Here is a 26,052-nt window from a genome sequence, read left to right on the forward strand (position 1 = left end):
TTAAAGACCTCTGTTCATTTTTATAATTCATTTTTAGTACTAACACTATGATTCTAAAGTGCATTCCTTCAAGATTATATTTGATCAGTTCCAGTTGAGGATCAAACCAGAAAGTCAGAGGCAGCACTGAATCACATGCTGGAAAACTCGGGTGGTGAGAAATCACACTTAGGGTCACGGTGGTCTGCAAAATAACAGAGTTTCTGCTTCTCTTGCCAACATTTATATGTCTTGACTAATAAATAATCATAGTGATAATGATTACAAGTGCCCTTAAAGCCATCAACTTCTTCCCTACCATTGCCAGGACCTGCCTTTTGTACCTTGTAAGCTCGGTGAGCTCCCCTACAATCCCTTTTTCAGAAGGTGACTGGTGCAATTTTGTGAATCAGCAGTATGCCCCGGTGACCTCCAGTGGTAGTTTGGAGCCTGCTTTTCCACTCACTAACAGTTAAAGATCTTCCCAACTCTGTAGCAGGAAATACTTACATAAAGTATCAATTAAAGAGTTCTCCATGCAATGGTAATGAGACAAACTATTTTCACTTTCTCATATCTGCTCTCTGAATTGCTCTCTAGTCCACAACAAAAAAGTGCATTGGCTGCAAAGCCCACAATTATATTATCCCACCTCAGCCCCCAAGTCATAGCAAAGAGCAACAAGGCAGCCACTTAATAAGTTCCCTCTAATTTTTATTAGATTTACTTTCTTGTGAGAAAGCTCTATGAGCTAATAAAGTTATAATTTATATTTAAGGCTTGTCCAAAATTCCAACTGACTTTAATGAGAATAGCTGTGTGTTAGGGCATTTCTGTATGTGGCTCCTTGCTCAGAGTAACAAGGCAAGGTTTCTTTCTGACAGCAGCCCAATGAGACATAATCTTGGAGCTTGCAATCGGCTCATGAGAAGGCAGACATTTCACCCCACGGAGTTGAGCTGCTTTCCAAATACAGTACCAGCCAATCCCAGACTTCCGCTTGGAGAAGCAGACTGTAATGCACTAAACGCCTACTCTTTCACATAATTAAATATGTGGGGAAGGAAGGGGCTACTCAGGGGCTGGCACTGAAAATGCTGAGCCATGACATTACACTGTCTGGCATTGTGACAGACTAGTCTCAGTTAAACAAGCAGGTTAGACCATGACCATTTCCCAGGCAGCTTGTTGCCTATCACATTTGATCATCAACACTGTGTGGTGCAGGCCACAGATTCAGCCTCTGGCGCTCTGAAGTGAGGACTAGGAAGAATACTGTAATAGGAAGGAAAAAATAATTATGCATCCACATTTCAGAGGAGCTGGAGAATATAGCCTAGTCTGGCAGCGAGTGGAGACAGGTGGGAAAGGGGGGGTCCTGGACTACACTTCCCATGGGCTGGCACAGTGGGTCTCATGCTAGTGTGTATTTATAGGGAAGACAGTTGAGAAAAAGCCATTAATGAGACAGAATACTTTCTGTGAACCATGTGACCACTTCTCCTGTGACACCCTTCAATTTCGTCTGGATTTCTATCTTCCTGTATTCTCTCCCTCACCTCTACACAGAGCCATTACTGTAATGTTCCTTAAACAAGAATCATTGTCAAGATAGGCTTGTTACTTTTGCAGAGGACTCTGTCCTCTGGTCACAGGATTGCACCTCTAATTTCACAATTAGTCATCTTGCCAATATTACAGTGGCTTACAAAGAAAGACTGCAGCTTGCTCCCCCAGAGCCATTTGATATTGGAAAAATAAGTGGATGCTCATTGTGCTTATCATAGCAGCAGCATTTGTATGATATGGGGACCACAAGAAGGCTGAGGGCCACAGTGCTCCTGACACCCAATTTAGTGGCTGTGACTTTCACCTCTAAGGATTGGGACAGGATATTGACATTTAGTAGCTGAGGTAAAGACTCCATGCAATGAAAATGATGAGCAAAATATGACAAGACTAAGCACATGATTCAACAGCTTCAGGCTAAGGCTTCAGAATTCATAATGAAGGCAATATATAATTAAAAGTAGTCTGATAGTCAGTGTGAGAAATGTACATGTTACCTTCATGAACTCAAGGAACATCTAAAAATATTTTTATGACATTTAAATGGTAGATCAAAAACCTTCTTACCCAAAAGGAATCATTAAATCAAACAATAAATATGTCCCGTTCTTTCAGCACTTACAGAAATAGTCACAATTTTGTCTTTTAATCTATTAGAGGCGATGAATTATAGTTACAGATTTCCTAATATTGAACTATCTTTGTTGGTCCTAAAATAAACTTTACTTGGTTATACATTTGAATGAATCACTAGATTTAATTTGGTAATACTTTACTTAGGATCTGTACCCTACTAGTTTACGAAAAGAAGGTTTAAACAGGACAGTGCTAAAAAAGTGATAGCTGTATGAAGAGAAGGTGTAGGTAGGGAAAGTAAAAAGCATCCTAGAGTAAGGTAATCATACAACACTCTTGCCAAGAGGTCCTCTATTCTGAAATCTAGTTTTTTCCTGGCTGCTTTGTCTGAGCCTACCTGTATAAAAGAAAGCCTGGAACCTAAATGACCCACGTGCTACGGAAGCCAGGGAGGTGTACTAGCTCACACCCACATTTGTCAGTGCCTTTGTGTACCTACGCAACGCTCTCCTCTCCCTTGGCAGGCCCACCATCCCATTATGCAGCTAGTCCTTCAACAACATGGTGGTTAGGGGCGATGAATCCCTGCATAGTAGAAAATACTAATATAACCTTTGATTCCCCCCAGACTTAACTCCTGATAGCCTTCTGTGACTAGAAGCCTTCTGGATGACCTATTTTGTATATTATATGTATAATACACATATGTATAATAATAAACATATAGATTATATGTAGAATATATACATTATATATACTGTACTCTTATAATAAAGTAAGCTACAGACGATAAAATGCTATTAAGAAAATAAGGAGGAGAAAATACTTTTACAGTATTTATTGAAAAAATGAACTTATAAATGGAACTGCGCAATTCAAAACCATGTTGTTCAAGGGTCAACTGTATAGGCAAGGAAGATCAAACTTAGTCTCTGTCCTTATGCATTTGTTTGTTCAGTCATCCAAAAAATATGCGATATTTAATGGGGATATGAGGATGAACAAAACAGAACAAGATAGCACTCCCTCAGTGGAGCCTGCATTCTAGTGACAGAAACAAAGAAAATAAAATCAAATGCCACCCACATACACGTACACAAACTATGATAATGTTATGATGGACTGTCATCCCAAAGCACAGCGTACACCTAAAGCTGTACCTCTCTGCAAGGTCAGAGGCTTTAATACTGTGAGAGAGAAAACTTCGCTAAAAGAATTCAGCCAGTCAATAAACAAACATGCAAATAGGACATAAAGTGGGGGGAGTCAAAAAATGTGTGATGGGAAAATGCAGGGTATTAAGAGAGTGTGTAATAAGAGAAATGAAGTTAAAATAGAGAGGCAAGGGAAAGCCTCTTTGTGCAGAAGGGGTTTATCTTGTGAAGTAGAGGGAAGAGCATTCTAGGTGGAGAGAACCATATGAGTGCAAGGCCTTGAGGCTTGGTATCTTTGAAACATTTAAAGGTCAGGGTAGCTAGAGAGTCAGTTTCCCTCTGGTGAATTAAAACAAATGAAGAACAAACCCTTCTTCTACTTCTTCCACCTAGTACAAAATAAAACAAAGATTACTATTCTCTGGCAGTATTTAGGCATTTTTCTTTGTGGGGGTTTTAGGAAATACAATCCCCTTGAAAATGGACTCTTTATCCTTTGAAACAATGTGATTGATTAAAGGGATGCAATATTGTAATGGAAAGAAAGGGGCTGTTTATGGTGTCAAGACTTATATTTAAGTCTTTTACCCATCTTGAGTTTATATTTGTGTATGGTGTAAGTTGGTGATTGAGTTTCATTTTTTTGCATGTAGCTGTCCAGATCTCCCAACACCATTTGTCAAAGAAGTTATTTTTACTCTATTTTATGTTCCTGCCCCCTTTGTTGAATATTAATTGACCATAGAGACTTGGGTTTATTTCTGGGCTCTCTATTCTGTTCCATTGGTCTATGTGTCTGTTCTTATGCCAGTACCAGACTCTTGATTACAGTGCCCTTGTAGTACAGTTTGATGTCAGGTATTGTGATCCTTCCTACTTTGTTCTTCTTTCTCAAAACTGCTGCAGCTATTTGGGGTTGTTTATGGTTCCATATATATTTCTGAAATGTTTGATCTATATTTGTGATATATGTTATTGGTATTTTAATAGGGATTGCAACCTAGGTGCCCACCAGTAAATGAATGGATCAAAAAACTATGGTACATTTACACAATGGAATACTACTCAGCAGAAAGAAAGAAGGAGCTGCTCCCCTTTGTGACAGCATGGATGAACCTGCAGAGCATTATGCTAAGTGAAATCAGCCAGGCAGTGAAAGACAAATACGATATGATCTCACCTATAAGTGGAAACTAATCAACAAAACAAACAAGTGAACAAAATAGAACCAGAGACATGGAAATAAAGAATAAGCTGACAGTAATCAGAGGGGAGAGGGGAGGGGAATAACGGAGAAAAGAAGATGAAAGGACATCAAGGAACATGTATGAAGGACCCATGGACAAAGCCAAAGGGGGGTAGGATTGAGGGTGGGAGGTAGGGATGGGTGGGGGGGGGAGTGGTGCCAGGAAAATAAAGATGACTGTACTTGAACAATACAAAACAGAGTTAAAAAATGAAAAAATAAAAGCAAGGAGCTGTTACCTAATGACTCAGTAAATCTTCAGTGAGCTCCTCTATGTGCCAGGCAGGTAGGTGATCTGTTAAGCACTAACAGATATGACAGATATTACACATGGCAGGATAATTTGTCATGTGAGAGAGGCCATACCCTGAAGGGTTACCTCCCTTCTGGAACTTTCACTCATGGCCTCCTTAGAATAATACTACCCCCTGTCCAAGTACTAACCAAGCCTGGCCCCACTTAGCTTCCAAGATCAGGTGAGATCAGGCATGTTCAGGGTGGTAAGGTAGAATAATATCATCTCACATTTATATAACATATACTATTTAAGTATATTTTTGTGTATAATTGGATGGCGCACAAACACTTGTGAAGAAGATATATTTACTATTATTTGATAGATGAAATGATAAGACTCAGAGAAGTGAAGAGACCAGTTCAAGGTCATCTGGCTAATAAATGGCAGAACCAGAGTTCAAACCCAGTAACTCTTTAGTAAGTGCTTTTTCCCACTATGCTAGCTCGTAGTTAGTAAGAGAAAGATTCAGAGTTCTGAAATGCTAAAGAAATAACCTTTTATTTGCTCTGAATTAAAAAGGTAAGGACTGGAAGCTATGGATAGTCTTGAAATAGAAGTACCATGTAAACTAGAACAGTATGTGGTTATGGTATTGTTTTGATGCCATTATGAACAGCATTCCCTTTTACTCTCAAATGTATGTTGGGCCTCACCTGGTGTGGCTCAGTGGATTGAGAGCTGGCTTATGAACCAAAGGGTCACTGGTTCAATTCCTAGTCTGGGCACATGCCTGGGGTGCAGGCCAGGTCCTCAGTTGGGGGTACATGAGAGGCAACCACACACTGATGTTTTTCTCCCTCTCTTTCTCCCTCCCTTTCTCTAAAAATAAATAAAATATTTTTTTAAAAACTATCTTAGGTCTTGGTATCTCTCTCTCTCGCTCTATCTTCCCCTTCCTCTCTGCCTCTAAATAATGCCTTGACATGAGTTCATAGAGGACACCAGGAGGTAAAAAAGTCATAAATGCTGACTTGGGATAAGAATTCATATGATTTTGGTAAACCATTTAATTTCTCTGTATCTTGAATGTATCATCTTACCAATAGCTTTCAACACCTTACACCCTAAAGCCATTACATTGTGACCCAGCATTCACGTGGGGAAGATACAGACAAATACATGCATATAACTGAAACAATTTTCCCCAAACAATACTCTCTTAACAGTGTTATGTTCCACTATTTTCTATTCTGTTCTTTTTTTGTTTGATCACATTCCATTGCATTTTATTCCACTTAAATGGGCACAGGCTGCTTACCAGAGAGAGTATCAATCAGGGTCATTAAAAAATCCTGGTAGGAGCTAGGCACTTTTTGAGTTGCTCTCTTATATCTTATCAGACATATTAAGAGGGATACAACCCACAACCCATATCCCACATTAAACATATTTCATATGTAGGTGTGAAAACTGAGTTGCAGTCGACCAGCTGACATAATGCTCCATTTTGCAGACATTTATTTAAACATTTATTAATGTTGATTTTCTGGTTTTCTTTTCATATTTTGGGGCAATAAATTTATTTTTCAGGTGGCAAAGGTTTTTGTAGGTCCTTGGAAAACTCATATCCTTGGTGCTGTGCCTATAAAGCTGAATGGATAAAACAGCCCCACTTGCAGTTAACGATTATGAACTCATGAGTGGAAAGAAATGATGAAAGATTATTATCTCGGCTAGCTTCTTTGACAGGAAGCTACTGGGGCGTTGAATTGGGTACTTGGTGAGGTGGGCTGGTCACTTTAGTGAAGAGAGGCAGCAGTGAAAGGCCTACAGAACTCAGTACTGGGAGGCCAAGTTTCAAGCTCTGCTCTGAAAAGAGCTCTAGGCCAGTGACTTGCTCTTTCCGAACCTTAGTTTCCCCCTCTGTAAAATGAAGATCATATTAATCATGCCATGCCTACCAGGCAGGAATGTTATAAGGATTGAAATGAGATAATGTATGTGAAAGTACTTTGCAAAGTGTAAAGCACTGCCCATTTATTATTAAAATATTCACTTGATATTATTTTTGTGGCTTCCCAGCCAGCTTAGTTTTTGCTGAAGAGAAATTTATGAACACTAAAGCAGCATTCTCAGGGATGTTTTGTGTGCACAAAGGAACCGTAGCTTGGCACCTATTGCTATTAACGTTCCCATTTCTCTCTAACATAGTTCAGGCAGACTCATTTGTATCGTGAACCTTTAGGACACAAGTGGCAAACACAAGGCCCACAGGATAAATTCAGCCCTCCATCTTGTTTCTACCCAGTGGCAGAGCTGCTCTCACTTAACTGTTAAGGAGTAGTTACATTTATACAGTCCTAAAATCACATTCAGCCCTTTGAAGGCAACTGCGAGGCTGATGTGGCCCCCGGTGAAAATGAGTCTGACACCCCTGGTTTAGGAAGTCTAGTTCTCCCTGAAACACCACTCTTTCTAGCCAAACTACTGTACTAAATAATTATGCAATTGTTGTTGCCAATAACCTTGAAGAAAAATAGAATTGTTTGTAGCAGTGCTATTAAAGGAGGCTGGCTGATTTCTTGAACTTCCAGGACTCCAAACCACTGCAATTTAATTTAATTAAAATGAAGACCAGGCAGAATGCATTATTACATACTGATAATGTATGCGGACACAGGCAGACATAGGGAATTATTTTGACAAAATTCATATAATGGATGCAGATCAGAGCCCCCTAACAAGCCAGTTTGTCAAATTAAATAAGCTGTCTCTAGAATTTTAACAGCACTGTGAACTTAACAATAATGATGTTTTTACATTGTTTTGCAAGAAGCAGGGATGGGAAAGAAACTAAATAATATACAATGATTTCTAGACATCATACCTTATTTACAGCTAGAAAACAAAAGTACTAAGGCCAACTTATTTCAAATGCCCACATGGACTTTTTAGTAGGAGAGTCATGTCTGTGTATCAGACAACAAAATCTTTAAGCTGGATGAACTGGTGATTGTGGTTTTTGTACTACAACACTGGGGGTGATTTGGCTCTTCTTCCACTTGATCAATATTGTACTTGGATTAATCAATCTTATCAGTTACCATTGATACTTCTCCAAGGAAGTCATTCACAGAATCTCTGCTGCTAATTTGTTCACTCTGGTATTATCTGTCCGGTTGCAAAGTCTGTTTCACTGGAAAAAATGGTGAGATATCCTAGGATCTCAAGCAGTCTTTTTCTCATTTTGGCTGTAACCTCAACAATCTACTCTGCTTTTGTGACACTCTAGTCCTTAGAGATCCCACCAATTCCCCACAGCCAAGCTATGTGGGAAACAGGAGTCCTGCATTTCAAACTAAGTGGACATTCCAACTTAGATATTCATCATTGCTTCAAATTTAGCTTCTTTTTTAAAATTTTATTTTAATCATTGTTCAAGTACAGTTTTCTCCCTTTTACTCCCAATCCAGCCAAATTTAGCTTCTTTAAATCTGACCTCTTCTTTCTCCATCACTCAAAAATGGGTGGGACAGAGGTTCATATTTAACTGGCATGAGAAGGAAAAAGAGTGTGAAACATTTCTAGGTTTGTTTTAAATTTCATAGTTTAAACCAAAATCCTTGCTATAAGTGGGACTGTAAGAATATTGGTCAAAGTTCGTTTACTATAGCTGCTATAACAAATTACCTTAAACTTAAAGGCTTCAAATAAGACAGATTTGTCATTGTATATTTAAGGGGGCCAGAAGTCTGAAATGGGTCTCAGTGAGTTAGAATCAAGGTGTCAGCAGGCTGAGTTTCTTCTGGAAGCTTTAAGGAAGGATTGATTTTTTTGCCTTTTCCATCTTCTAGAGGTCACTGGCATTCCTTGGTTTGTGGTTTCCTTCCCCCATCTTCAAAGCCAGCAATGTTGCATCTTGCTGGACCTTTTTTCTATAGTTATAACTTCCTCTATCTCTGATCTCCCCTTTTGCCTTGCTCTTCCATGGTCAAGGACCCTTGTGATGACATTGGGCTTACCTGGAAAATCCAGGCTAATTTATCTCCAGGTCAGTTGATTAGCAACCTTAATTCTCTTTTGTCGTGTATAACATGATATATTCACAGGTTCCAGAGATAGGCATATTTGGTGGCTGGTGGCTATTCTTCTGCCTACCAAAAGACTATATGAAGATTTCTGAATCTAAAGCAAATCTGAGAAGTGTTATATATGGCACAATTTTTACTATCTGGTGCAAAATTGAGTCTGTTTCTTCTTTCCTCAGTGAAGTGATTATAAAATATGGCCAGAAATACAATGAAATGTTTTCTTCTTTGTTTAGATTTAATTATATTTATTAAGGTATGAGCTAAAGAGTAATATTCTTAATCCCTTTGTTTCCATCCATTTATCATTTGAACTACTTATTTTCTGTTGCATTCTTAAGGGGCTCACAATCCATCTTCAGAGAAGTAGATTCTCCAACTTCATTCTACCACTTGTTCTAATGCTTTAGCACTGTTGGGAAAATTCTCTCAGTCTCCATGGAGATGGAAATGGAGCTTAGGTGGTAAATAAAATCCCTTTTACCATGATCGAGTTATCAGGACATTTCCTACAAGGTAAATACTCATTCTATTTGAGGTGCCACATTTGAAATCATATTGGCTTTTCCTTGGGATCCTTACCAATTTTCTTTCTGTACCCTAAAAAAATGTGTCCCTTAAGTGCACAGAAAACACCATAAAGAACATTTCCTCCCCCAAAACCCCTACCCACTCCAGTCTCTGGATATTTCTGAGTGGGTCAACTGACTCTTTCTTTTATTACTGTTATTAGCCTTAAAAAGGAACCCACAACATATATTTTAGCATTTCAATTAAGGCCACTTTAAAGTCCAAATGCTTGAGGAAGTTTAAACCAGGAATAAATTATAGAAATAAGAAGTAAACCTATACACAGAAGCACACAGTAGGAGTGGAGGCTTTATCACTGGTGTGTATACTGGAAAGTCTGCTTTTCTTTGTGTTTTAGTTGTTTATGTAATCATCCATGGACACTAGAAACTGGGTTAGTAAGAGTACTTAACTACAACAAGGAGGAAAATTTTTGAATCTTCAGCACTGCCTGTATTTAAAAGGAAGAGCTATAACACATTTTGTGCATAAAGTGAGGTTGATAAAATGGTGCAGACACTGTGGAAAACAGTTTGGCAGATCCTCAACAAGTCAAACATAGAATTTCCATAAGATTCAATAATTCTACACAGGTATATTTCCCAAAGAATTGAAAATAGCTATTCAGATAAATACTTGTACATGAATGGCCATAGCACCAGTATTCACAATAGCCAAAAGGTGGAAATAACCTGATGTCCATAGGTTGATGGATAGACAAACAAAAAAGGTGGTATATCAATACAATGGAATATTATTCAGTCATAAAAAGGAATGAAGTATTGGCATACATTATGACATGGATTAGGTTTGGAAACATTGCGCCAAGTGATAGAAGCCACATACAAAAGAACACGTATTGGATGATTCTGTTCGTTTGAAATATCCAGAATAGGGAAATCCACAGAGACAGAAAGGAGGTTGGTGGTTGCCAGGGGCTAAAGGGGAAGGAGTGGAGATTGACTACTGGTGAGGTTACTTTGTGGGATGATGATGAAAATGTTCTGGAATTAGATGTTGGTGATTGTTGTACAACCTTGTGAAAATACTAAAAAACACTGAATTGTACACTTTCAATGGGTGAAATTATACATGTGAATTACATCTCAATATAGTTATTTTTAAGAAGTAAGGTTGAACTGCATTTATGTGAACCCTAGCAAAAAAATAACTGCTGGATATTGTCCTGGTCAGCTTTTCATGAGGGTATGGGGTAAACTGCTAAGTGTCACAGCTTAAGAAAAAAAAGGCTAAAAAAACCCCAAACAAAAACAAAACCCCAACAACACCACAGGTATTTTAAGGAGGTTCCCAAGGAATTGGAAAACAAAGCCTTATGGAGAAAAGTTAGAAGAAAGCTGGGTTATTCTAGTAAAGCAAAGCATTTAGGAAAATATCCTGCAGAGGAGCCTATGAGGCTTTGCATATGCACCAGTCAGGGTTGTAGGAGGAATCAGATGTCATGTTCACAAGTGTTCACTCCCGAGTTGAATGAAGGGATTACTTACAGAGGTGTGAGCAGAGCTAAAGGAATTGGCAAGGGCTGGTGACTCACACAGAGACCGACACCCCTGGGTAGCCATATGGGGACAGAGGGAGAGGAAATAATGACACAGAAGACCAGAGAGGGCATGAGGATTTGGAGGAGGAGCTACTGGACAGGAGCTACCATCTTCTAATATAGTCACTAATTGAGAGAGAGCGGGGTGGGAAGAGATGCTCTCACCTGTTTCTTCCACTCTGCAGTCTCTGGATGGTGCCCGCCCACTGATTCAATCAAAAGGGAAAGCAGACCACAAAGGAGTACAGGCCACGAAGCCCATGGAGTCCAACTTCTCAGATAACAGAGTTGGGTAGAGAAGAGTTTGTGTGTGTTTGTCAGGGAGGGCAAATAGAGAATAACTAACACAGTGCTTACCTATTACACTCACTGCTCCTTTCTTAGAGAAGCTGCAGTAGCAAACACCTGCATAGACTCCGTGTTTTATACGTTGGATCCCAATATGCTGGCCACAGCCAAAGTGAAAGAACCACACCAGTGACTAACCTTTTTTGAGTGCTTACCACGTGTAAAAGCACTTTGCATTACTCACCTCATCTAATTCTCATATCATAAAAACCTATATGAGTAACATTCTTTTTATGATTCCCATTTTATAGATGGAGAAACTTAACATTTGGAGATTAAGTAATTTACTCAATGTTGACTAGCTAGTAAGCAGATAAGGGATGATTTAAACCTGGGGCCTGGCTCCAGAAGTGATCTTTCTTACTTTCCTTTGGGTCTTTACAGTGATTCCCCACTGAGGACAAGCAAACACAATGTGTTCCTTGCATACTAACAGTCCAACAGAGATGAGTTAATTATTTAAGTATATGAGGATCTCTTGGGCAAAAAAGAGTCACCAGTCTTTTTGTTTTCTCTCTATTTTCCTCTGGAAAGAAAGAGGAAATTCACACACTAGTCTGAAAAAATGTAGGTCAGTTATATGGCACTTGTACCATGATAGACACTTCCAAGGGAGGATATGAAAACATCTCTTCTGGAGAACTATAAAAATAGTCTTCTATCTATCCAGGGGTGGTTTCCATGAGATACTGCCTGAAGGCACAATGGCTTCCAACTGCAGTTCCATAGACCTGTCAGGTCCCTTACGAAGTTTGCACTGTCATGTACAGAGTGAGGAAAATAAAGACATTGGTGTCTCTCTCTCTTTCTCTTGCTCACTCTCTTTCCTTTTCTCTCTGAGCATCAGTATTAGATTGCTTACTGTTATTTCTTAAGACAGGCTATTCCTTTTGTTAGTGTTAAGGTATCCCTCCTTTATTAAATTATGGTAATGGTAGGTGATAGTAGATTGTAGTGGGTTTATTTCTTTTTAAAATAGCCTTACTTGGCAAAATAAAAAAGTTGGCAAATCTTTATCAGTCTCATTGTTTAAAATGTCATTTGTCTGAGAGAACTAAATATGTGGAAACCGTAGGCCCAAAGGACCTCTTAAGGTCTCTGCTATCTGTAAGATTCTTGGTTTTAAAGTCTTGAGATAACAGAAAATCAAAGTGACTTGGAAGACAGGATGATTTTTTATTTAACCTGCCAAAGTAACCATTTAATGGAGTCTAACCATCTTAGACATAAAAGGTAATAAGTGAAGATGCCTGTAAGTTGAAATTTTGCAGTTTCTATGTGGAAACAGCAGTATAAATGTCAAATCCAAAAACATGGCCTAAAGAATGCCACACAAAAGGTCACAGTTAGAAGGCAATATTCAGCTCTGGAGACAGTTACAGGTCAGAAAGTACGAGATTACAGTGGTATGCAGTCATCATGAAAAGGGGCCTAACACCAGTTGAACCAAGAATCTTTAGAAGGGAACTCTAAACAGGCACAAAAAAGTGTTTAAATGAAAAAAAAAGCCTTAGATCCTTTATGTAGAAGAAAACACATAATCATTCCAAATATAAATTAATATGCAACTAGTACTTTCTGTTTTGTAACGATCACACTGCTATTTACATAGAATTATTTTGACATACCCAAGGCCTCTGCCAGGCCCCAAACCTTCTGTCCATAGATGTCGGTCTTGTTCCAAGCAAATGTGTAGACGAGATTAATTGCAGCAGGAAACCACTTCTGGGTGAGCCGCCCTTCCACAGCTACTGTGAGGTGCACTTTAATCATGCCCACGGGAATGGTTGAGTGGGTCAGAAGGATCCGTAGCAGGGTTTTATACCCAGAGGTTCGGCTGCTCAGGTAACTCAGCCTCACAAAGCTGGAAGGAATGCGGATCTCCTCCTGGACAACCTGAAATAAGAAAGCCAAATGGGCTCTTATCAGGGGTCACAGGTAGGCAAGAATACTGCATGCTTTGTTGGCTTAGAAACTGGACAAAGGAGAGACCTTACAGGCAGCTATTGAGATTTGTTCTAGAATTTATGTGAGGCTACATGACCATGGGTTTCAAATTCTGCATTGAATCTGTATGGCGACATGACATCTAGCCAATCCTGAGGACTGTTCTCCTTTTGTCCCTGCTAGGAAAGACTGAAAAGTACAATTTCAGTTTTTCCACAGTGTTCCAAAAATTACATGGGATCCAATAAGTGGTCTTTTTCTTATGTATGCCCATACACAAAATCTTGTTTGGTGTGTTCAGTAATATATCACAAAACTATGGCTGTAATCCTCATTTTGGCTGGGCTCTCAAAGAGGAAGGTCTCCAGGAGCAGGCCTAGCAAGTGATATTTTATGACAGAGATTATGGATTCCCTAGAATTAATCTTTACTGATGCCATCAAACTCATCTTCTTTGGAGCTTTGGAATGACCCTGAGGACCAAATATTTAATCAAATTTTGCTTACATATTTCTCTGTGCCTAGATGTACCAATAGCTGGGAAGAAGTTTTTCCAAGTTGGCAACTGTGACTGAAAAGCAAATAACTCCCAATAACTCATGCAGATTTTATAGTAAGTGTTGGTCCCAGAGTGAAAATACCACTTGGCTTCTTTAATTAATTGCTATTACTTATTTGTTGATTAGCACAGATAGTGTTAAACAACCAAAAGTGGTCACTAAAACTAAATTTTTCATTTCATTACTTTCAACTTTCAAAATACAGCTGAAGAAAGAGCTCATTCTGTTCCAACACTGAAAGTGACATGGACAGTTGTGGCTATTTTTGTGCACTCATTCATTTTTAGCTCAGAACCCTGTCCCAACTTCCGTTTTCCAAACTACTGCACAGAGTAGAACTAATTGTTAAACACTTGGTATCTCATATTGTCCAGGATTTCTGGTCATTCTTTTCTTCCAGGGCATAAACCCCTCTTGTCTACTCATCCTGCAGTTTTTCTTCCTCTACATTAGTTATTTGAGACCAACCTGTCCATTGGCTCTGTCTTCTTGGATGGTGGCAGAAGCACAGCAGAGAAAAATAGCATGACACTTACTACCTTAGTATTTCATTTCCCCTAGGAAACCTGTAATCCTAGATCAGTTTGAAAACTTTTGTGGTGAAACAGACCCATACTTCCTAATGATGCCTGTGAAGGGACTGGCGTTCAGTCAAATGTATACTCATTAAATACTTGAGTATAGTACTTAATACTTTTTTTCTTTCTTCCTAAGGAAAAACAATGGAACAGACAGGAGTGGCAAGTCTTTAGACTCCCTTTCCTGCAGAGCACTATTTTTTGTGAACTGTTCTTAAGTGGTATCCTATAGGCACTGCTAACAGTTGGTGGGGATATTGTGGTGGAAGAAAAACCAATTCAATTCCAGAATGTCCATTTACTTCTTCTTGAGTATGCTTTTTGGATTCTGGATCTGTATGACTTAAGAGTCCATTTTAGTGGCTTCCACATTTAACTACCATTAACATGTTTCCAAAATGTCATGAGAGAATTGTACTACAGATATTCAAATGGCTTAATATTGAACTGAAAATATTGAAGGGTCAACAAAGAAAAATTTTCAGGGATTGTAAAATATCAGGGTTCAAAAATGTGTTCCTTGCATTACAAAGTTTGAACACTCAAAAGCAAAGTTTTAAACAAAACCCATAGCCTTGAAAACTATCTTCAGCTAAACAAGAGGAATGACTTCTAAGAACAATGACAATGGATGAAAACTTGACAATAAAAGAAAACTAGATGTTTTAGAGAGCTTTCACTTCAGAAGCACAAATGGCCCCACCTTATTGATTATACTGTTATCACAACTGAGATAGGTAGCTTTGTTCTGTAGAGCACAGTCTTCATTAGGTCAAGATTTGGGGTTTAATTCTCATGACAGCTAGTTCATCTTGCTTTGTTCCATGGCCACAGATAGCACCCTTTAGCCCTGGCCAATCACTTTGCAAATGTGTGCCAGAGAGATTATATTTGAAGGCTTCTTTTGATAAATGAAGGGCAGCACATTATAGTACCAGCAGGAGTACCAGAAAAGGACTCTAGCCATTATACATGGTTGAGCACCCCATGAAACTACGATTTTATACACTCAAAGGTCAATGTACTCACCTGCAGCTCAGGAACAATAGTTCCCCTGTCTGGACAGGACCCTCCAAATGATGTGAGTGGTGAAGGAAGCACGATAGGGTTTGGGCTGATAAAGTTGGAGATATCGCAGGATGGTGGGTCTGAGATAACTCTCTGCATGGTTACTTTCTCCACCACAATGAATTGATTCCAAGGCAACCATAGTGTCCTCTTCTCAGACAGGAAAGGTGAGCGATCAAAGATTAAGACGACAGATATACCACCCACAGCTACGAGGTCAAAGCTGAGAAGGAAAATTGTAAAACAGCTTTAACCAGATGAACAACCAAAACAAAGTTTAAAAATACATAATTTTAGTGTATTTTCCTTCTTTTGGAACTCAACTATACTCATTCATATTCCCTATTTTATAAATTCCCTCTAGCTCAATATTTAGTCATGGATGACTTCTTCTTTTCATTTATCCAGTAGGTGTTTGGAAAAAAATTCCTGTTACCAGTTGATATTTACCCTGAATTTGTAAGTTAAGTTAATACTATTTTTAACTTTATTTTTATTGTTTACAGTATTACAGATGTCCCCATTTCCCCTTGTCCACCTCCTCCCCACCCTCACCCTCCCTTCCCTCTGGCTATCCCCGCACCATTGTCTGTGTCCATGGGTCCTACATATATGTTCTTTGGCTACTCCCTTCACCTCCTTTCATTCAGTCTCCACTCCCCCTTCCCTTCTGACAGCTGTCAATCTGTTCCATTTGACCATGCCTCTGTTTCTATTTTGTTCATCAGTTTATTTTGTTCATTAGATTCCACATATAACTGAGATCATATGGTATTAGTCCTTCTCTGACTGGCTTAAGTAGACCAATTTAGTACTATTTTAAACAAAACTATTGCATGTATTTCTGCAAAGTCAACTCTGACATCACTGCTACCCTTTGTGCTAGACTAACTGAAAGATGACCATTTCAACATTCAGTAGCATCTTTAATCTAATGCATTATTCACGCCCCCCAAATTCTCATAATGCAACTCAAGAAAAGTAAGGAGCCAAAACATTAAATATCTGGTTCAGGATCACAAACATAGTGTCAGAAGCCTGGCAGTGTCTTTGAGGTGGACTTTGGAGAAAGATGCCGGCAGAGGAGAGTCGTTCACTGAAATTTGCTTGAACAATACCATGCCTGAACCCTCCACATCTGGCTACCCACTTTGGCTCTTGATTGCACTTGAACTCTAGATTTAGGATTTTTGGTTCCCTCTAGAAAGCCTTGTGGTCTTTTGTAAGATGGCCTATAATAGAACCTGTCCATCTCTGCTGACAACTCCCTCCATATCTCTGACAAGCCAGGACTGCCTCTCCTGCAAGAGCATCTCTGACATGACTCTTGCATTGGAGCATAACATTCAGGTTTCAGTTTATTCTGCACTAGATGATTCTACCTTACTTCTCTTTCAAGTATAATGATGTCTTTGAGAAAACGTGCTTGAAAGCATTCAAAAAGCATAAAATACTATACAAAAGTAAGATAATAATAAATTATCATTATAACTTAAAAACAGATAAAGGGCAATATGATGTTCCTTAATATTCAAAGCAACTGAAATCCACATGAGATGTATGTCATTCCTGTATTAAAAGACTTCTTTCTGTAAAACACTTTTTTAATGATGAAAAACCCTGAAAGGTAACCAGGTTAATTGTGGATTTCTCACCACTCCTTTTAGATGACATTTATTGTATTTATCATAGTATTACCAGTGATGTCTTGTTGCAGAAATTTCCCAGGTAAAGATAAATGGGCAGTAATAAAGGGTGGCTAATACTGTATAGTTTAATGTTGCTTTTTCAGTTAAGGAGCTGTAATATTAAGGTACTTTCCAAAAAGAGGATTTGAAGAACTGCACGGTTTGTACTAAAAAAAGAAAGCAAAAACTGCTTATGGTTTAAGACAGAGAAGCTGAATTCATGATAATACAGGAATAATTTAAGGCAAGTACAGTAGGGAAAATCCAAGATTACTTGTCAAGAAATCTTTCCTCTAGTTCACATTCTACATTGACTTAACTCTGTGTCCTTGGGCAAGTTCATCTTGTTCACCAAAACCTTAGTTCCTTACTCCTTAAAACTGAAGTGCTTATTTATTTGAAAACAAAAACAAATGCAGGCAAACAACAACAAAATCCCACAAAAATAAACTCCAAACAAGAACATATATAGTTAGGAATCATACTTCTAGAAAGATGAAGCAGACAGGGTAGACTACTTGTTTTGCAGGAAAAATGTGGTTTTGACCTCATACACACTTGGGTTCAAATCCCAGCTCTGCTATATTAATTTTGTGTCTTTGGACTAGTTAGTTATTTAGCATCCATGAGTGTCAGTTTCCTCATTTGTACAATGGGTTAATATGATCTGTCACTTAACTACTACTGTAAATGAGTAAGCGACATGAACACTTAAGAGTCAAGCATATATTAGGTACTTAACAAATGTTAAATTTCTTCTCAAATCAGATGTACTGATCTATTAAATGTATAGATATTTTCTCTTGTAGTTCAGATGAACTCTAGGCCAGCTTTTGATGAGCTGTGTCCATAAGCAGACACTGGTTTTTAAGTTTTCCAGAGTACTTCTCCTAGGCTTCCTGTGATGGTTAGTTTTCTGTGTCATCTTGACTGGACAACTATACCCAGTTATTCAACTAAACACTAATCTAGGTGTTGCAGCTGAGGTATTTTGTAGATGTGGTTAATATCTACAATTAGGTAAATTTAACTAAAGGTGATTACCCTTGATAATGTGGGAGGGTCTCATTCAATTAGTTGAAAGACCTTCAGAAATAAACTGAAGTTTCTCTGAGGAGGGTGGGATTCTGTCTGAAGATTGCAGAGGTAGTATCAGTTCTTTTCCTTGAAATTCCAGTCTGTCAGCTCTCCCTAGTGTTTGGATATACTGATCCTCACCATCGCATAAACCAATTTCTTGAGATCTCCATCTTTCTCTCCTTTTTATTACCAGTATTATTTCTCTGGAGAACCCTGACTAATTTCTTCTCTTTTCACCGAACTGTTACATACAGTAAACACTGTCTGATTAACTCATGCCATGGAGGTGGAAGGTGGATCTGTGGCCAAAACCCCATGTGAACTATTCCAATGCCAAATAAAACACTCTCAAAATGATTCATTCTTTAGGATTTTCCCCATGACAAATGATCTTTATTGTAATGGCTCATTAAGGACAAGCTATACCATAAAAATCCTAGAGGAGAACATGGGCAGGAAAATCTCAGATATTCCATGTAGCAATACTTTTATTGATATGTCCCCTAGAGCAAGGGACAAAAAGGAAGGAATAAACAAATGGGACTTCATTAACATAAAAAGCTTCTGCATGGCTAAACAAAACATCAGCAAAATAAAAAAGGAACCAACCATATGGGAAAATACATTTTCCAATAATACCTTGGACAAGGGTTTGATCTCCAAAATATATAGAGAATGCACACAACTCCACTCTAGGAAGACAAACAACCCAATTAAAAAATGGGCAAAGGACTTGAACAGACACTTTTCCATGCAAGGATGCTTAGCATCACTAGCCATCGGAGAGATGCAAATTAAAATCACAATGAGATACCACTTCACACCTGTGAGAAAGGCCATCATAACAAATGAACAAACAACAAGTGCTGGTGAGGTTGTGGAGAAAAGAGAACCCTAGTACAGTGTTGGTGGGAATGCAGACTGGTGCAGCCACTGTGGAAAACAGTATGGAATTTCCTCAGGATACTAAAAATGGAACTGCCTTTTGACCCAGCAATTCCACTGCTAGGATTATATCCTAAGGATCTTGAAACACCAGTTCAAAAGAACCAATGCACCCCAAAGTTCATAGCAGCACAATTTACAGTAGCCAACTGCTGGAAGCTGCCTAGGTGCCCATCAGCAAATGAGTGGATCAAAAAACTGTGGTACATTTACAGAATGGAATATTATACAACAGAAAGAAAGAAGAAGCTCGTATCCTTTGCAACAGCATGGATGGAACTGGAGAACATTATGCTAAATGAAATAAGCCAGGCAGTGAAAGACAAATACCATATGATCTCACCTATAAGTAGAATCCAATCAACAAAACAAACAAGCAAGCAAAATAGAACCAGGGATATTGAAATAAAGAATACATTGGCAGTAACCAGAGGTGAGGTGGGAGGGGCTAATGAGGGAAAGAAGGGGAAGGATTGTCAAGGAACATGGATAAAGGACCCCTGGATAAAGCCCAAGTGGGGGAAGAAGGTGGGAGGTGGGGGTGGGTGGGGTGGGGGAAAGTGGTGGTGCAAACATGTAGACAACTGTACTTCAACAACAATATTTTTTTTTTAAAGAACAGGCTATAAAGTTGATGAGAGCGAGAGCGAGAGAGAGAGAGAGAGAAAGAGAGAGAGAGAGAATAAAAGACCCAAGGGAGAGGACACATTAGTTTGGAGGCTGTTGTCAATGACTCATAGGTGAGACCAGCCCTATGGATGGATGGGAGACTACTGAAGCCTGTGCAAATGCTTACCTGTGCCTTGCGATGGTATCCTAAGTGAACAGACTTCCTTGAGGAGAATCCAAGGGAACCCTTTCTTCATCTTACAGCCTTCCCACCAAACCTCTTGATACCTTTAAGGCTTCTCAAGAATCATCTATTTGACTTATCACTAGCTGAAATATTTATAAACTGTTTTCTTTCAACACTTTAACTGAGCACCTGCTCTCTAAGTTGAAGGTTTTAAATCACAGAAGATAAGAGCCCAATTACTTTAAACTTTTGGGCTCTACCCTTATTAGCTGTGTTCATTTGGATATGTGTTCTCATCTGCCAAATGGGGAGGGCGATAATAATGATTCCTAGATCATATGGTGTTGTGAGGATGAAACAGAATAACATTCATGTAAATGCCTGGCACACAATAGGTACTCATACATATATCTGCTTTGTCTTTTGAATTGTCCTTTTTTTTCCTTTTATGATTCTTTGGTGCCTCACAATCTGTATATCTATTCTTTTCTTACTTTCAGGGGGCCCTATAGTCCACATCCATCTTTCCCTCTGCTTTTTATACATCATTTTGGTCTCATGACTTAGACTTTTCGTGGTTCTCTAGGGAAAGTTGTCAATTAATTTGTGCAAATGGATGATAATGGAGGTAATTATTTCCATATGCCATACAACGTGTTTGCATTTAACAGGAACTTTGAGAGAATCAATAGCTTAACCGAAAGAAGTGATCCCTTTGGCGCAGTGGCAGACTAGTGGGACTGAGAATTGGAGATAGAGGGTCTTGCATGTCTCACAGCAACTTGCATATCACACTCTGTCCTACTAGTACCTAAAGGCTCATCTCAGCCTTTCTGTGTCCTTTTGCCCTTAGGTCTATGCTACTTCTGAAGTGTACTTACTCAATCTGAGGTAGCAACAAGGGGAGACATGTAAGTGGAAACTTTCATCACACTGTCATTTTATGTCCCAGAGATGACAACGGGACAGTCTGGTTGGCTTTTGGGGTACATATTTTGAATGCTGACATCCTTTGTGGAGCCTGAGGGGAGAGTTATTGCCAGAGGGGACTCTAACTAGTATCTGTCCTCTACATAAACCTAGTTCTCACAGTGAGCTCAGGGAGGAGGGTCTTGGCATTTTAATTAAAACTAAAAACACAGAAAATGTCCCTTTTTAATGTTTTCTTTGAACTGCAAACAAATTTTTAGACTTTTTAGACATCTAGTTTCTTTTACATTCTCTTGTGAATATCAAATAATTCGCTGAAACATTTGCACACAAGCTAAAAAAAACCTAAAGGCCCATCAGTTCTTCATGAGAAATCAAATGCCCCTGAGGGAATATCCTATTTAAAGAAATAATCAATTTCTCACTTTCTGGAACATGGTGGAACATGCTGGCAAGGGAGATGCCAGTTTTGTGTACTAGTTACTGGTGAGTGAACTACTGAAATTCCCTCATTCAATCTAATTGGGAGAACGGTCCATTTGAATTACTAAAAAGCCAATTATGGAACATTTGAAAGGAAATATACTGATGTATACATGTATAAGCAACATATATGTGTGAGTGTGTAGAGTGTGTGTGTATAATATATATTTTTCAGACTATGTGTATCCAGAGTAGCTCTGTTGTGCTTGTTATAATGAATAGATGAGTACTTAATATGTAATATAATTTATATGAAAATCCATATAATTTACTAAAGTCTTAATAATAGTTTGTTTTACCATGTAGGTTAAAACTCTCTCTTATTATCTTCTTTAACTAATTATTTTTATAAGCATTGTATTGAGAAGCAGTTGAAAAAATTAATTCAGCATAGACCTAGTTGAACAATTAACAATTCTGAAGTGGTTAGGTATTGATCGCAGGTTCTTGAAAAGAGATAGTTTCTCACATGGTGATAAAGCTCCAAGTCAACAGGTAGGTCTCTTTATGTGAGTACTGAAGTGGCTTATTATGAGTATGTCATTTTAAGGGTAGCCATCTGGAGACTAGGGCACTTCAAAGCCATTATTACAATGTTCCTGTGAGTCACAAATAGGTGCTTTTAAGCGGGACACATGGGCCTACTGACACAACTGTTTTGAACAAATGTCTGTGTAAATGACAGTGACAAAAATTTCTTTGTGAGCAAATGTTTCCCCAGGTGGAAAAGATTTTACTGAGTAGTCTTGCTTCCCAGGTCTCAGAGAACCTTGAGAATCCCTTAGAGAGCAGCAACCTTGGGGTTGGTGCTGAAGGTGAAATCACTATGGTTAGACAAACACCAAGGGAATTGGTTAGGCTGACCATGTTTGTCAACCACTTACAGCTACTAGTAAAAGAGGGAGTCTAGGAATGACACATTTTTCAAATATGTCTTAATGTTGCAGAGTTGTGTACTTTTGGAAGAAACATTTTAGACACATTCATCCCTATAGTCCTTTCAGGCTATCACAGAAGAACAGTGTCAGTGTTCCAGGGCTTCCTCTTTGTTACCTGCATTGTCTCACTCAATGTTGAAGCTGGATTTATAAGAGGAATTACATGAAGGCTAGAAAACTTCCCATATGGCCAGGTTTTCAAGAAGGCTTGAGAGTATGAGTACAGGGTTAGAAGACAAATTTGGTTAGACTTAGGTGGGGAATACAGGAAATAAATATCACCAGTGACTTTTTGAGATACAGCTAGAAGATGGACTTATAAACATTATATCCCCCAAGGCCCAGTTTTACTCAGGTCTAGAAGTCGGTACTTGGCCCTCACAATCGCCAGCAGCAATATTGACCTACCTTCCATCTTGCCGGCTGATGGTAAACCCATAATCACTGTGGTGCAAGAAACTAACATTCACCCCTACTAGTGGGGTTCCATCTACGGCCACCACTTGGCCTCGAATAACACAGGCACGCCTGCAACACAAAATCAAAGACAAATATAAAAGCATGTTGAAACTAGATTCTGGAAGCCAAATTGGAGAAACTTGCAAAACACAGTCAAGTTTTAACAAAGCAAACACTTTCACCAACCATTAGTGACTACTTATAACATGTTATGGAGGTTATGTGTATTTTCTTTACCTATCAAAATTGGGATTATACTTGGTATAGTTCTGTATCCTGATATTTTTTAGTTAACTGTATATTATTAAAACTGTCCAATGTAACTAGAAATTCCTTAATATAGCATTTTGTTATTAAATAGCCTTAAAATACCATCCCTTAACTTGTTTAAGCCATTCCCTATTTTCAGACATTTCACTGTTTCTTGATTTTTTTCTGCATTGAATTTCTTATAATTTCCTTGGGAGGCAGACCTAGTTGTGGGAGGATATTTTTCTGTTATTTAAAATTAAAATTAATTGTATTACTTAATCCATAAATACACTGTGGAGACGACTGCAATCCCTGCAGACTGCCTCCCTCCAGTCCCTGCTCTTCACCCCAGAAGTGATCAGCAGTATCAATTTGTTACGAGCATTTTCTATGCATTTACATACATAGGTGTAAACATTGTTTAAGGTTCATAGTACATATCGCCAAACTACTTTTCTGGAACAACAACTTTTTTTAAAAAAAAAGCATACCTACTTTGGTGAATTTTACAAGTTAAACTCGGGAAAAGAGACGTGGTCCCTGATGATAGTATACTATTTCCCTTGGCTAATTGAAGTAAAGTATTTCAGGAGATTTTCCCTTTAAACAAATGAGTTTTATCTTTACCAAAGAATGAGATTCAGTTAAACTAGTTCTTAAACCAGGGCTCTTCTTCCAGGGACACAGTCCACTATACAGCTCCAGCCTGGACAAGAAGCTATAACAAATTTCAGGAGCTTGGCAGTGAGGGTCCAGGGGCAAATCGCAACAAAGATTTTTCACTATTCTTCAGTTACTGGGCAGTGTGGTAGGGGATGATGGGGGGGGTGTCCCTGGAGTCCAATCCTAGTCTTGGCAGCCCTGAGGTCTATGATATGCATTTCTATACCCGGAACTGGTAGGGTTGAGGAGGGTTGGGCAAGGTCAATGGTTTTTCCTAGGACATCAATGTTGGTTTTCTCACTAAGTAGGATATTCAGGGTATTCAGGGTATCCAGGGAAGCTAAATATTGGATTACAAGGGGCCGTGTTATTTAGGCAAACATGGCTTTCCAAACTAACCATAATAATTTTGCCCTGGCATTAGACATTATTTGAACAGAATCAGCAATTCAAGGCCATGTATCTAAAGATTCACTGCATTTGCTCCCATTATTTATACCCTCCATGCCATCCATTTTTCACAAGAGCAAGTTTTAGCTCCTTTTATTCCTGGATTATTAGTACTATAATCTTTGACCAACATCAGTCATCCTATACCCATGTAAGGTGTCTAAATTTTGGGACAGTATTAAAGAATTCTTTTTAAATTTGCAGTGATCTTGATTGGCACAGCACAGGCAAACTCTCCATTTGAAAAAAAGAAAGCTCGGAATCCACTTGCTTCCCTGGGATCCTCCCGCCTCAGACAGCCCTTAGGGAACCTTCATCCATTCTTGGCAAGTACGATGTATTGTGCCACTTATTCACTCAGCTGCCAGTGAATGCCCAGCTTCTGAACTCCATTTTCTGTTTTAATTTTCCTGATCCACACAGCCACTAAAATGTAGTTTATGCCCCACTTGTACAATCTGTTCTGATTATGCTTCTTATACCCAAGGCAGCTTATATACTTCATCTTTTTTTAATCTTTAGTTGTTGTTGTTGTTGTTGTTTTTTTTTTTGCATCCCCCCCACCTGCTGAAGTATTGAGATGTGTATGGTGGGGTCTGGCTTTGCTAGTGAGGGCTACAATCCTGCTTTCTCTGCTTTTCATAATTCCCATTGTGGCACCACCCTGTCACCTCTCCCAGTGTCTCTGGCTTCTGCAAATTGCTGTTTATACAAGGCAGCCATACTTGGTCTGTCTTGGGGAAACATCTTAAGCTCTTGATGTGTTGCCACATCAAACTACCCTCAACATGAGTCTGAATCCTTCAAGGACCTGTATGACTGTCTTTTGTGTTGATGTGTATATGTTCGTGTATACTCAGTGGCAATCCATCTTTGCCTCGGGTCTCCTTCCTGAATTCTGACATGGGTGAGATGCATTTCTTTCTTGAATCTTTTGAGATAAGAACCTCTCCTTCCTGCTGTGGGTTATAGCATGAGAACTTGAACTTGGGTGGACATGTCCAGTATGACTTTAAAAACATATATGGGGGAAAATCACCCCCCACAAGTGTTTCTTTTCCTGTTCTCTGCAGAGTACAGGTTGCTGCCAAACTGTCTACTTGCTGTCCCTATGCTAACGCAGAAACTCTAAAGGAATTGCTTCTCCCTTTACCTAAATGCTAAATCCTCTTGGTGTTTGGAGCTTGGTCTGAAGAACAGGGCATCATGGGAAATGAAAGGCAGACTGCACTTTACCGAGAGCCTTATTTAACTAACAAGCAGCTTGTTACAGTTCTGATGCAAAAGGTCTAATTCATTCTGTATTTGCTATTTTCATGGCATAGTCAAATTATCCCCAGCCTTCAATAAACTCTTGGTTCCATTCTCCTCTTGCTTTATTTGTTGTCTTTTGTCTTCTGTGTCAAATTTCCAATATTCATTCAACACCTCAGGCAAAAACATTAACCTCAAGCACAAAAGTTGCTTTGAAAAATAAGGCTGAAAACTAAATTGCTGAAAGAAGATGTAATTTACTGCGTTGTGTTTCTGATTAAAACCTTTCTTAAGGAAATTAGGCTCAGGGCTGGGGAAGTTATAGCTATTTGCTTTTGTTGCTAACATGAGCATAAGCAACTACTGAAGGGTTACATTTAAATTCGAGGATTTGGCCAGCAGGGGATCGAGCATCAGGTTGGGCAGGTTAGGTGGTTTTCTCCATAGAAATAGATGAAAGAAATCCCTTCCACAGGTGACAGCTCTAGTCAAGATAGCATTGAGAAGGACTGGGCTGGGAGAGGCCATGTGGCTCCTCTGTTCACTTCAAATTCCTCTATGAGCTGGCATTTGGTTCAAGCCTCCCAGGAACAGAAACCTGTGCACATGAGGTATGGTTTGATGATTCTCCT

General features: G+C 38.9%; 1 protein-coding gene across 1 annotated transcript in view; it reads right to left on the reverse strand.

Annotated features, from left to right (window-relative positions):
• Positions 1 to 26,052, reverse strand: part of TENM1 (teneurin transmembrane protein 1) — a 375,964-nt gene that overhangs the window by 127,844 nt on the left and 222,068 nt on the right. The window contains exons 13-15 of the mRNA XM_028522241.2: positions 22,751 to 22,870; positions 15,444 to 15,705; positions 12,958 to 13,225 (exon numbers count right to left, since the gene is read on the reverse strand). Coding sequence (XP_028378042.2) covers positions 12,958 to 13,225; positions 15,444 to 15,705; positions 22,751 to 22,870 — 650 coding nt within the window. The remainder of the gene's footprint in view (positions 1 to 12,957; positions 13,226 to 15,443; positions 15,706 to 22,750; positions 22,871 to 26,052) is intronic.

Source organism: Phyllostomus discolor, chromosome X (assembly GCF_004126475.2).
Source record: "Phyllostomus discolor isolate MPI-MPIP mPhyDis1 chromosome X, mPhyDis1.pri.v3, whole genome shotgun sequence".
NCBI classification, from domain to species: domain Eukaryota; kingdom Metazoa; phylum Chordata; class Mammalia; order Chiroptera; family Phyllostomidae; genus Phyllostomus; species Phyllostomus discolor.